The following is a 14062-nucleotide window of genomic DNA, read 5'->3' on the forward strand; positions in this document are numbered from 1 at the left end:
CCCCATTACTGTTGCCCCTATACCAGGGGCAACTTTAATAAAAATAATTAAAATAATTACAACTTTACAAAAAGAGAGAAGTTGCCGATCTTGCCCCTATACCCGGGGCAACTTCGTCAATTTCTCTCTTCTTGTAAAGTTGTAATTATTTTAATTATTTTTATTTCTAAACTGATTTTAACCAGTTTTATAGTAAGGTAACATTCCAATAGACAATATGCAAAGCTTTTTTATTCAGTTTACAGCAGTATTTATTACACAAAATTTAAGTAAAGCTTAACATGCCGATCTTGCCCCGGTCTCCCCTATATAGTCTGTCAGTGACTTTTTTACTCGCCGTGACTTTTGATTTATATGTTGGATACCTTTAGGGTTATTTTCTTTATGATTTTTTAGCTTTAGGATAAGTGTTGTCGTTTTTATGATTTTTATTATTTTTTCAAACATTATATAACGATTTCAATTACCAATAAATCGGTCCTCACTGTTTATAAAGCTATAAATAACTCTAGCACGTGTATAGGATATCATAAGTGTGAGATCCGGAATTTCATTAAGTAAAATTTTAATTATTTTACTTATGTTTATATAACGAATTGGAAGAAAAAATGATCTTAGCTGGAAATGTAAAAACCCTCCTTTCATAATTATCAACATTCTATTGTTTTCACATAACTTGCAGCTCGACTTGCACAAAAGTTTATAGTTTGGATCCAAATTTCGTCACTTGTTTTAGGTTCCTGAAACACCTATAACCTTAATCTCATATAACATCCGATCACGTGACCGATTTTCCCAGCAAAAAGCTATAAAAGACGTTTCCTACCCCTCTCAGGGGAGTCTCTTAACGAAAGCCGGACCGACGACATCAAGTCGAATCTCCGAACCCGCCGAAATTCTAATCCTCGAACATCGATATCCTTTCGTCGCGAGAGTCGCAAATTTATATATAGGCCTATTTGTGCTCATTTGGATTAAAGACACCTATTATTGGATATTTTTGTGTCTACATGGACTTAATCGTCAAGGAAACCTGCAAAGAGGTATGAGAAAGCGTGTAACTTCTCTCTCTCGAGCTCTTAGGCGGTTTAGTGTCGAGATCTGTGTAGTCGTTTTGTCAATTTGATTTATTTTAATAAATTCTTGTTTTACTTATTAAAATGGTAGACTCATTTACTCGTATACGGCCTTCACCTTATCGTCGACCCCAAATACTCCCTCTCCACTCGATCGACATATGAGCGTCCCAACCCTCGGTACCATTATCGTAATTTAGCCATCTTGGCAAGTGAGCAGGTTTAACGACCTGTTGCCGAACAGGGAGGTACGACTGACCCCGACCTCCCCGGCGTTTCACATAAGAGAATTCGGTCCGAGACTATAACAATTACACCTCATGTTTCAAATCTGCATAGGGACATTCATACATTACTAGATTCAACTGATTTTATTGTGAAACCCCAGGGTTCGGCGAAACACAAGTTGGAAACCCCTACTATAGAGAAATACTTCTCCGCAATCAAAAGCATATACTACAATGTTACACCTTAACCTACAACTGATGAGTTGATGTGTCATTGACGCTAGAGTAAATTAGGACATTGAATTTTACATTATTACCTGCATATGAGAGTTATGCTCCAGATAGCATATAATGCATTACGTTTAGTATAAATTCATCAAACATTAACTGTTAAAATTCTACAGTTTTCTGTCAAATTGAGAAGTATTCGTTTTATATAATTTATGTCCGCCTTTATATCAGCGATACACTGAATTTTCGAAGTCGGAATAATAGCAAATATAATTTAGTTCTTTATGCAGTATTGTTTAGTGTGTGTTACTTCTTACATACATGTACAGTATATAACGCGACAGAATAAAAGAAAAATAATTTTCGCGAGAGCAACATACTAATCTGTCCATAATTTGGTGAAATCATTCCATTAAATTGTGGTATTCGATCTCTCTATTCTGCATGATAAGTCGTGTTTTCTGCCACGTTTAAGGTGAAATCCTTCCGATCATTCGTGCAATCTGTTTAATCGTTTTGCGACGAGTCTTCTGTTTCCTGCAATCTGTGCATAACTTTTTCTAACGTTGAACACTTGTGTGAAATTGAACCGCAAATATTTGTAAAGTGTTTCTGTAATCATGAAATGCATATGTTTACTTGTAAAATCTCTCTGCTAAACGCTGCCACGGAATGTAAAATTCATTATGATACAATCACTGGGATGACAAGCTAATGTACAGTACTTTATGACAACTTGATGAAAAATGATAAAACTCTATTCTCGAAAATGCTGGAATAAACAGTAGTTTATTAATGGTTTGGTTGATGAATATCGGTGCATTCGTGCCTTGGTAACTCGTTGCTACGCAGACAGTTGTTTGTTTCCTGAGAATGCAGAATTTTTACGAATTTCTGGGGGTTCGGTTGCCGAAAATTGATAATTTGGTCGATTGATATATCCGTTTAGATGAAAGTGCAGTTCATCTGTAAACAATACAAATCGACTATCTATAACTTTCTCTTCGATTAGATTGAGAATTACCTTTACCACTTCAGGTCTATTTTGATCGTTTTCAGGAAAAATCGTTGGAACACATGGATACGATGCTACAGTTTTCGAATGCAAAAATTAGATAGTCTGCTTCCGATACTCTAGTTTTCTAGTTAATTTTACTGATAGAACTCCTCGAAGACTTCAAGACTGCCTATTTGACTCTTCGAAGGTTGGTTTCACTTGATGTTGCTGGACTTTATCTCTTGTTCACTGGAGTTTGATGTCGAGAGTCCTCTGTCTGATTCCTGGTAAGTCAGCCACAAACTCGCTCGTCTAGTTGTGGATTTAACTTTCTACGCATCTCTTGACCCAATTCAATTATAAAGCTAAATACATCGCGATGACAACCTTCCCATGTATCGAAAAACGATTCATTGCCTAGATTTTCTGCTCAAGTTTTAAGGATTCTATTACGCAAATCTAAAACAGTAACGTTCTCTTCACCTATGCGACCATCCCAAACTAATTTGCATAAGAAATTGCTGTAAAATAATAGTTTAGTCTTTGAAACCTTTTTCAATGGCTTTTATATAAAGAGGGTGCAAAAATAGGCATACAGCTGTGACTCTGAAAAATACAGATATTTGATGTTTATTGTTATTTTTTATTTTTTATTTCTTGTGATTTAATTTATGCATATAAGTGAATGTTTTTTCTTTTCTGTTTTTCTCGCGTGCGAATTTTAAGACAAAAAATGAATACCTGCTTTTGAACCTCTTGTATGTATACATAATACGTTGATTTACTATGACTTCTTGTGTGAATTTATCTGAAATGAACATAAAATAATCCAGCAACAAGTGACTTAATTTTCCAGGCAACATCTAAAACTGTGTGCGTGGCTCGTTGTTATATTTTATTATATTTTTAATTTTGAGGATAAAGATGAGGATAAAGATTTTTTATAAAAAAATTTGCAAATGCTAAGAACGAGGAAAATCGTCAATAAGTCCGACCCTACTCGAGATATGATATACGACATTCCTTTATCTGTCATCCCGATCTTTAACCATCAAAATTTAACAGCATCAACCACTCTAATATGCGAACCTCCCTGCAAAACTTCAGAAATTTTTGACAAAAAGAACGGGATTTATTAAACTTCAAACAGAGTGAACAAAATCGTTTCCTCCCACACACTCTCACACTCACACGCATACACACAAACACTTTAAAAATTATACATACAGAAAAACTCTGGATTTCTTCAATTTCTCGACATTGTAAGGTGTCCTGAGTCAAAAAGTGTAAAAATCTTCGGGATGATTATTTGATCGATTGTCATACTTTCATTCTGTTATATATAATAGCCCAGAAAGTAAAATGCAATTTAATTTAATAGTACGTAATTAAAACAGAGAATATTTTAAAAATTATATATTGATAATACACGTAAATACCAAAATAGTAAGATAAGAAAATAGCAATTTCTATAAAAGTAATTTAATTATAAATAATAAACATGTGTATTTATGGACATTACATTCTTGAAATAAATATTATGAATAACTCATAAACTTTTTCTTCCAGATCGTTGTGAAACAATTGAAGATGAAACTAAAATGACATGGAATGAATTTTGCAACAAAACTAACGCAGAATGCAAAGTAGAATCAAAAAATATCACATGTTACTGCGTACATAAAGATTATTATTTTGACAGGAATGAAAGAAGATGTCGAAGTTTGTTTCTGTTTTTCTGTTTACATTGAATTCAATTTAATTTGTAAAGTTTCAAAAGTTTAATTTAATACATAAACTTTTTCAGTTAGAGGTCAATGTAATGACGAAGTATGTAGTGGTGATGCTGAATGTATACCAATTGAAGATACTTATGCAACCGAATGCAATTGCCCTCAGAAAACACAGTATTACGATTATTTAAATAAAAAATGTTCAGGTAAATTGTTTTCATGTAAAAGTATCTTTATTGCTTATAAGAGGTCGCTATATAAAAGTTTATAAAATTCCGATTTATTTTTGTATAGATATTGATAAATGTTTAGGTAAAGTATGTGATGCATTTAAAAAATGTACAGGAGGAGAATGCAAGTGTATGGGGGAATTAAAAGACAATGGCACAAACTGTGTTGGTAAGTGATCAAGTGATTTTTTATTTTGAATTACTTAACATACTGTATTTCGAATAGCATTAGTAAAAATTCTGTAAAATATATTTATCAGATATTTATATATACTGTACAACTTCTAGTTTACTGTCTTGTACATTATGAAAACAATATTCCGAATATATTTCGAATAAATGTGTTTGGAAAGAACACTCCAAATTCGTTTGTTCCAAAGCATCTGTCAAAATGAAAATATAGCATTCGAGAATATCAAATTGGTCTTGTTAGTCGACGTCTGATATAAAGTAGGCAGTGCGTCGATAACAATTGCTTACGTCTCAGCTTGAAAGACATCACCTTAGTATTTATCATAATACAGGTTGTCTCTTTTATCATACCTCATATAAAGTTCGTACTGTAGTTGGCAATAACATCTTTGGATGCAACGAACCATCGGCATTATCAGATCATTTTACGTTATTACTCCGTTATGTTGAGGGGTCAACAGCGTATATAAACTTGTATGCAGTATAAAGTTCAATTTTCTAAAACAAAATTTATCTGTATAACAGCTACATATTATGACGTACAAAATTCTATTTCATATATTTTTAATGTAATTACTGTATATTTATTACGTTGTTTTAACAGTAGTATATATTATCGTAAAAATACTTCTAATAATTATTAAATTTTTTTCTTTTTTCTATTAATAATAATTTAGGCATTTTCGTTTAGGATAATGCGCGAAGAGACATGTTTAATCAATTCGTTTTAAATTTATTTAAAATGAAAGTATATAATAACATGTTTCTATTTATAGAATTTAACTGGAATATATAAATATTTGTTTTGCAATGAAAACTATGCTATAATTTTGACTAATGAAAATACGAAATCAAAATTTTTACACGTTTATGTATGTTTACTAAAATTCAAAATGTATTTTAAATTTTCAAAGTTTTATAAAATTAGATAGGAATTATATATTTTTTTAAAAATAACACTATATACTAATATAAATTCCGTGTTTTATTTAATTTTGTAAAAATTTTACAGTAAATGAAAATATTTGTAAAAAACGTTATGGGGAATACGCCATATGCAATGTAAAAGCTGATTCACTCGGTAGACCTGTATATAGTTTTGACTGTGATAAAGATTATTATTATAATCCGAGTTCGAAAAAATGTGCCGGTAAGGAATTTATTAAATTTTCTTTCTTTTTTAAATTAAAAAGTCATCAAACCAAGATTCAATTGGTGAATCTTTATATATATAATATTGACTAAAATAATTTTTTTGTAAATTTCATTTAATAAATTGTTTAAATGATTACTATAAACTTTGAGATATTTTCAGGAAATAAAGAAAACTATTGCAAAATGGGAGATACGCCATGTCAACAGAAATGTTTCATAGAGAATGAAAAGCAGAAATGCGGTTGTTACGAAGGGTTTACATTGAATTCAGATAATAAAACTTGTGGTATGTAGATTATTATTAAACTTTTGTTATGGTGATGTTTAAATTTTTTAAAGATACTTGTTATCTATTTTAAAAAAGAACTTACTATCGAATTTTTGTAAAATTTTGACATTGAAAACAGAATAATATTAATAGATATTTATATTCAAAACATCTAAAGGAAATCGGTTCTATTTGCGGAGCAACAAATAGAGGTGGTATTATGGAACCCCAATTACATTTTAGTGAATTGCAAACAAGGTATCATAGCTACATCCACATTTTTGTGAGAAAAGTACTGGTAACTATTAAACTAAATGTTCCTAATTAGATTTTTCGCTAGTATAACTATAAGTATGGTTTTTGAAGGCTTTGTACAAAAAGTCAGAAAGTAGGCTTAGAGAAAATCGGGTGGTAATAGGGAACCTTACTGTATATTTTCAAAAAATGCTTTAATATAGCCAAAAACAAATAGGAAAGTACAAAAAATCTTAAATAATTACAAAATTATTTACTTCAATGTATTTTATCGCAAAAATGCTTTTATAATAGACAAATATGACCTCCATCAACAATATATATTCCAGCAGCTCTTTTTCGATATTCTCAGGAAGAATTGGCTTTCTACCTAATGTCTTTTTCACAAATTGCTCCGGACGAATGTCTGCTTACAAAGAGAGAATTCGGAGGAGTTGAGTTCCATATTACTGTAAAAGCACCAATGAGGTCCGTATTTCACGCATCGCCATCTTGAATTAATTTATGTCTGTCAAGACCAAAATTTAAAAAACGTGAACATCACACAGATTAATATGTACCCCTAAGTCTCTGGAACGGAATACATGCACCAGTGAACCTAAAACTACACGATTTATATTTTAAAAATAACTAAATTCACTTAGCATTCAAAACTTGCGAATTTTGAAAAAAAAATAAAACAAATTTTCTGATTAAATACGGACAACTGTTTAACTGAAGTAAAACGGGTTTTCCCCTTGATATGGATGTCTGCCTAGTTCAGTTCAGCCACAATCCGCTACAGTTCGCCTTTATTATCAGTTCGAAATGGAGTAGTTCCATAATACCCGCAGTGTTCTATAATACCACCTTTTCCTCTATACCAAACAAAAATGCATCTTTAAGCTACATTTATTCTGTTACTCCCGGATTCAACCATTATTACTATATCATTTTTGAAGTTTTATAATAACATGTAGACTTCAAAATCAAAATATATTTTAAAAAAATACGTGCCAGGCTGTATTTTCTTTAATTACATTTTAAAAGAAAAACGCAGAACTCCAAAAAATCTTCACTCTGAAAGTTATTGGGCTGCAATTTAAAAAAAAAAAAGTAAACATAAGTTCTCGCTCTCTGTGTCCTTCCTTCATTAATCTCGAGTACGGATATAGATATACGAAAGCCGAAACCAGATATGGAAAGCTTAGCAGCGGGAGGCCCGATTAACTATATAAGAAATCCCGTTTTGCACCGGAAATGACGCCATTTAAATTCAAGTTTCCCTCTGAAGAAGTTAGATAGATGACGGGCAAAGAGTTTTTTGCTAACAGGATAAATAACATGTACAGGGGCAAGACACTACTAATTTGAGGTAGAAAACATATTTTAAATTTAATATATGATTAATAATTGCAGCCAGGCATTGTGATGATGTCACAATATATAATTGCTCGCTGTACTTTAAAATACTTTATAGTAATTATAGTGTTAATAATTTTAATGTTACATACTGTTATTGTATGAGTGTTCTAACTTATCGACTAAACATATACAGTATATATTCTCAAGAACATACATATCTTAATTCTTTTACTAAATCACAATCTTCTGCTTGTTAAATAATGAATTTATTCTTTAAAAACATAAATTTTTAATAAAATTATTTGGCATGATTTTGAAAATTAAATTAATACTTTTTTAACTTCATAATTTATCTAGATAATAACAGAATTGGACAATATTTTAAAATAGACATATAATATTGTAAAAGAGGAATATTAGACATTAACAACTTCGATTATTTCTTATTCCTGTTTTTGTCGATTGATATTATTTTTTTAAAAAAATTAATATTGTGTTTTTACAAATTTTAAATTATAAACTTTGGTTTCCTTATTATATAATTATGCAAGTAATACTTACAGTTTTTATAAATCAATCATTGAATATTACAATCTGTGATAAGAATAGCATTAAAATTTCGTTATTTTTATGATTAAAATATTGGTTTGACCCCGAATGTAAAGTTGCCAAATTTTCGTAAACTTTAATGTGTTTTGCGCTTCATAGCTTAAAACGAAAGCTAATAAAAGGCAATAATAATGAAAAAGATTTTTATTATAATATAAAATTTTAAGTTTATATGAAGTTTTATATAAAATTTTATTTTATAGTTGTTGTTCCCGTAGCTAGTTTACAGTATTACATTTTGTAATTGGAATATTTTAACTTAGAAAACATTACAGTAATTGTATGCATATATATATTGTTGAATTAAAAGTAATTTATTTTACATAAACCTTATGTGATATTATCGTCAATTTATCAAAAAATAATAATTCTTTAATCGGAGCAGAATTCATCACATGACCTATTCTGTCAGGCTAACTAACGATATTAAGCGAAATATTAATCATTTTATAATTAATGTCAGTTTAAAAGTCACTGACTGACCACATACCTACACAGAAATTTCAGCCGATTTTCGAAGGTTAATTTCTCCGGGCTAATTCATTGGAATTTCAAAATTGGAATGGATTAGCCGAACGAATTTTGTATCGCAAGAGTAATTTCAGGTAATAAAAACTTTTGAAAAGTAATAAATTTAAATTACCCTGGTCCTCTAGGTTTGGGGTTTGGACGATAGGTTTGCACCCCATCTCCTGTAAAAAAAATCGCACCGCAACAGAAAGCTCCAGGAAAAAAACCGAATGAATTATATGGTAAAAGAATAAGGAAAGATAACCGGACAATGAATTTGTCTACATGGAATGTTAAGGGATCAGACCAAAGGGACAAGACATAGTTAAAAAGTAAAAAGAATAAAAATTGTCGTTGTGAACTTAACAAAAACAAAAAAGAAAGGGTCGGGAATGAAGACTTTGTACATATTTACTCTGGCGTGCCAAAAGCAGAAAGAGCAAAATGTGATGTATCCGTGATAATAGAAAGAAATTTAAGAGAAATTTTACCAACTTTGAAAGAATAGATGAAAGAATAATGATAGTTAACCTAAATATTTTCGGGAGACGAATTACTATCATTGGAATTTATGCACCAAATGAGAACGAAACTCATGAGAGTAAGGATTTGTTCTACAACAGGATGCAACAGGTGATAGATGAAACTGGGAAGACAAGAGAAATAATGTTACCAGGTGATGTCAACGCAAGAACGGGATCATTGAGAAATAACAAAATTATTGGAGAATTTGGAGAAAATGTAACGAATGACAATGGAAGACGACTAATAGACTTTTCTAATACAAATTACTTTAAATGTATTTTTTAAACGTAAAGATATAAATATACTTTAACCCAACATACAAGGCAGTGGAAATCAATTATTGACTATGTTATTCGTAGAAAAAGAACCAAAATTAAAATTTTACATGGAAGAACACAGAAAGGTGTTACCTGCGGCTCAGACTAATATCTGAAAAGAGCAAAAATAATTATTCTTTACAGAAGAGTAAGTTGTACAAACACAGAAAGAAGAAAAAAATGGAAATGGAAGTAAAGATTTTAAATCTAATCTCGGAAACTTAGCAAAAAAAAGTACGAGAAAGATTGTTTCAGACAAGATTAGATGAAAAATTGGAAGAAAAAGAATATGATAACACTATAGATTTATACAAAAATATAAAAACAACAAATGAAGCTCTAGGAGAAATCAATAAACATGGAAAAAGTTTTAAAAAATTCTGTGAGACAAAGAGGTAGAAAACATGAAACAACAAAAAAGTAACTTACTTAAAATGGATGAACACGAAAAAAAGAGGATAGAATAAGATATAAAGAACTTAGAAAATCATCAAAAACATTCATTCTGAAAAAGAAAACGTTCGGTTGGGATAGAAATTGTAAAGAAATAGAAGCATATATAGGAGGAAGAAAATGCACTGAAGTATGGAAATTCTTTAAAAATGTTAGAAATGAAAGAAATAGCAATAAAGGACAGTTTATCTCAGTTAAACAATGGAAAGAATATTATAAAAATTTATTAACAGAAGATAAAATTCAATTTATAACAGAAGATATAAACGTAGAAAAGGATGTACCAATTCATTTAGAGACAAAACAGATTAAACAAGCGTGTAAGAAACTGAAGAATAACAGCAAAACTGAACTGAAGGAATACCGGCAAAACTGATAAAAAATGAAACAGAAAAATTATTTTGAATGACAACAAAATTATTCGAAGGGTGTCTTAATGAAGAAGTCATTCCAAAAGAATGGAAAATTGGCTTTTAGACATCTATGTATAAAAAGAAGAAGCAAAAATGTATGACCTATCGAGGAATTACAGTAACAGCAACATTTAGTAGATTATATGGACGAATAATAAGAGATTTAATCGAAGAAGAATATCAAACAAAAGAAGAGCAGAGTAGATTCAGAACAGGAAGATAATATATAGACAATATTTTCTGTATAAAATAGATTATGGAAAAAAAGAGTAGGAACAGGACAGGAAACTCATTTGTTGTTTATACACTTAACAAAGGCATATGATAATATCCCAACATCAAAACTATGGGAGACATTGAAAGAGATAAATATTAACACATTTATTAAAGCAGTTAAAAAATTATACAGGGTGTCTCAGTTGAACGTTTCAGAACTTCTAAGAGGTATAGGGTGCATCCCGACGACTCGGAATCATGTAGCAACTCAGGGTCGGAAATGCTTTCCTGAAGCGGTAGATGGCATTGCGCGAAAGTTCCAAGCGTTCTTGCAGGGAAACGTCATTTCGCATAATTAGCCGATATGCATTTGGTGTACGGGGCTGCAGATTGTAGTGGGCCAGCCGCACAGCGCTTGTACGCGGAACGATATTCGATGAGACGTATTCCCAGTCATAATTTCTTTGCAAACTGCACCAGAGGTTAGCTATTTCTGTGTACATCACCGCTTCAGGAAAGCATTTTCGACCCCGCATTGCTATATGATTCTGGATCATCGGAATGCACCCTACCTCTCTTACAAGTTCTGAAACGTTTAACTGAGACACCCCGTATAGAGAATCGATAACGAAAATAAAAATTGGAAAAAAATATCAGAAGGATTTATGGTATCAAAAGGACTAAGACATGGACGTTGTATCTCACCAACTTTATTTAAAATCTACGTAGAAAGAGTATTGAAAATATTCCAATATAGAAAAAGAAATGTTGTAATATGGTAATAAATATTAACGGTAAGCCGAACTGTATATTGCAATTGCAGATGAATAGGTGGTAATGGCGGAAGATAAGGATGATCTGGAATACATGACAAGAAAAATAAAAAAAGGAATATTTTAAAGGAGGCTTATATATAAACATGAGTAAACAAAATATTTATGCATAGGAGAAGCTAAAACAAACATGGAACTGGAAGAAAAAGAAAAGATTGAGGGATGTGAGCATTACAAATTACTTGGAATACAAGTTCANGACATGGACGTTGTATCTCACCAACTTTATTTAAAATCTACGTAGAAAGAGTATTGAAAATATTCCAATATAGAAAAAGAAATGTTGTAATATGGAAAAAAATATTAACGGTAAGCCGAACTGTATATTGCAATTCGCAGATGATCAGGTGGTAATGGCAGAAGATAAGGATGATCTGGAATACATGACAAGAAAAATAAAAAAGGAATATTTTAAAGGAGATTTATATATAAACATGAGTAAAACAAAATTTTTACGCAACTGAAAAAAGGAGAAAAGATTGAGGGATGTGAGCATTACAAATTACTTGGAATACAAGTTCATCAGACTGGAAGAAATGCATTAGAAATTAATACAAGATTAGCACAAGGTAAAAGAGCAATTAAAAGATTAAATAGAATACGATGAAGTTAAGAAATAACTAGATCAAGAAAAGCTATATGTATACCGCTATTGTTAAAAGCATTCTATTATATGAAGCGGAAGCATGGAGAATGCAGGGAGAACTGGGAGAGAAAAGTAACAACAGTTGAAATGGATGCATTGAGAAGATCGTGCAGAATTTCGAAAAGAGAAAAAAATAACTAATGAGAGGATCAAAGATATAATGGGATTGAAGGAGACAGTTTTGGAAGAAATACGGAGAAAACAACTTATTTGGTTTGGACATGTGAAAATAATGAGTGATGAAAGATTCACGAAAATGTCAATCGAATACATTCCACAAAAAAAGAAAAAGAGAGGAAGACCCAGGCGAACTTGGTACGACGGAGTAAAGTAAGCATGTAGGGAAAACGGGATTAACGAAGAATGGTTTATGGATGAAGAGAGATGGAGAGGGTTCCTGGAGGCCGGAAGGCGACGTCAAACGCCATAAACCGAATATAGATAGAATTTCTCCGTCTCCCAGATGCCTATGATAATTCTGAATTTCTTAATGAACTACCAATACTCCTTCTGTTACTGAGAAAGGTTTATTGGTTTATTACAAAACAAACGTTCTCAGTCTAATACCACAGATCGTCTTCAGGTGTAGCTGAATTCAAACGCTTTTTAAAAATTTAACATTTTAACGACAGAACGTCCGAACATTTTACATTTAAATTTAAAACGAAAATATTAGATAAATTAACAAATAAATAATAAAATAACGAAAATTTTCCAAAAAGATTCTAACTTCATTCTAGAAAACGAAAACTTATGGCAAACTTTAATGGCGGCATTGGAGAGAGGAATCTCAGAATTTAATAATTTAGAAAGGGAGTATTTTCAGAATGAAAACACCACACCAGCAAAAGGAGATATGTTAAAATGAAAGTGTACAAAGTAACGATTTGGTTCCTAACACGAGCTGACAAAAGTAAGCACCTAGTCATCATGAAAAGACGAAACTACAACAAATCCTTAGAATAGTACAGTACATCAGGGAAAAAACGGAATGAGAAAGGGTCAATTAAAAAATTGTTACAAACGTACAGAAGGGTTAAAAAATATGAAAGAGCACTATTAAGCTTTATATTAATTATTTTTAAAGGCTCTCATAACCCCAAATTTATGGATGTCAAAATTATTTGCAAAAATGCATAAAGAAAATAAAGAGATTAGATCTATAGTTGAAATATGCGAAAACCTCACATACATTCTTGGAAAGCGTTTACATAGATTCATTTCAGAAGAAGTAGATAACAATAATAACATTATTCTCGTTGCACAAAACCCGAAGAATGTAGTAAAAGAATTACAGGAATTAAATTTACTTGATGAATATGTTAAAACAGTAATGAATTTTGAAAACCTATACCCATTTATAAAAATAGAATTCTGCTGTAAGGTATTAATAGAATTTATGCCCTACATAAAACATGAAATTACTGCATCTGAGAATGATATGATGAAATTAGCCAAATTGGTATGGTATGAGTCTTTTTTCAGTTTTGATAAATAAACTTTCAGACTAAAGAAAGGGTACCTATGGGAAATCCGATGTCAGGATTATTATGTGAACTAGTCTTACGCAACTTAGAGAAGCACATTATTAATGAGTACAGGATGGATATTGTATTTTACAAAAGATATGTGGACGATGTGTGCATTGTTGGAAAAACGGCAAATGAATACAGTGAGTGATCGATTAACGAACATAATCCGCTCCAAGACTTTGTTCGTTATCCGAATTGTTCGTTAACCGATTATCGATTTACCATAGATTTTTATGGGAATTTAATACGTTCCGGAGACTCCAAAAAATAAAAAAATATATACTCGATAACGAAAATAAA

The 14062-nt window shown here is 31.0% G+C and overlaps 1 protein-coding gene across 1 annotated transcript in view; it reads left to right on the forward strand.

The window, feature by feature from the left end:
* The window catches only part of LOC111612507 (fibrillin-1-like), a 150121-nt gene that overhangs the window by 74156 nt on the left and 61903 nt on the right, over window positions 1–14062 (forward strand). The window contains exons 7-11 of the mRNA XM_023353737.1: window positions 4101–4253; window positions 4339–4470; window positions 4559–4663; window positions 5699–5836; window positions 6002–6127. Of these exons, the coding sequence (XP_023209505.1) occupies window positions 4133–4253; window positions 4339–4470; window positions 4559–4663; window positions 5699–5836; window positions 6002–6127 (622 nt within the window). The 5' untranslated portion in view covers window positions 4101–4132. The remainder of the gene's footprint in view (window positions 1–4100; window positions 4254–4338; window positions 4471–4558; window positions 4664–5698; window positions 5837–6001; window positions 6128–14062) is intronic.

Source organism: Centruroides sculpturatus, unplaced genomic scaffold, assembly GCF_000671375.1.
Source record: "Centruroides sculpturatus isolate CEXI.00-Female unplaced genomic scaffold, Cexi_2.0 scaffold981, whole genome shotgun sequence".
In the NCBI taxonomy this organism is placed as follows: Eukaryota; Metazoa; Arthropoda; class Arachnida; order Scorpiones; family Buthidae; genus Centruroides; species Centruroides sculpturatus.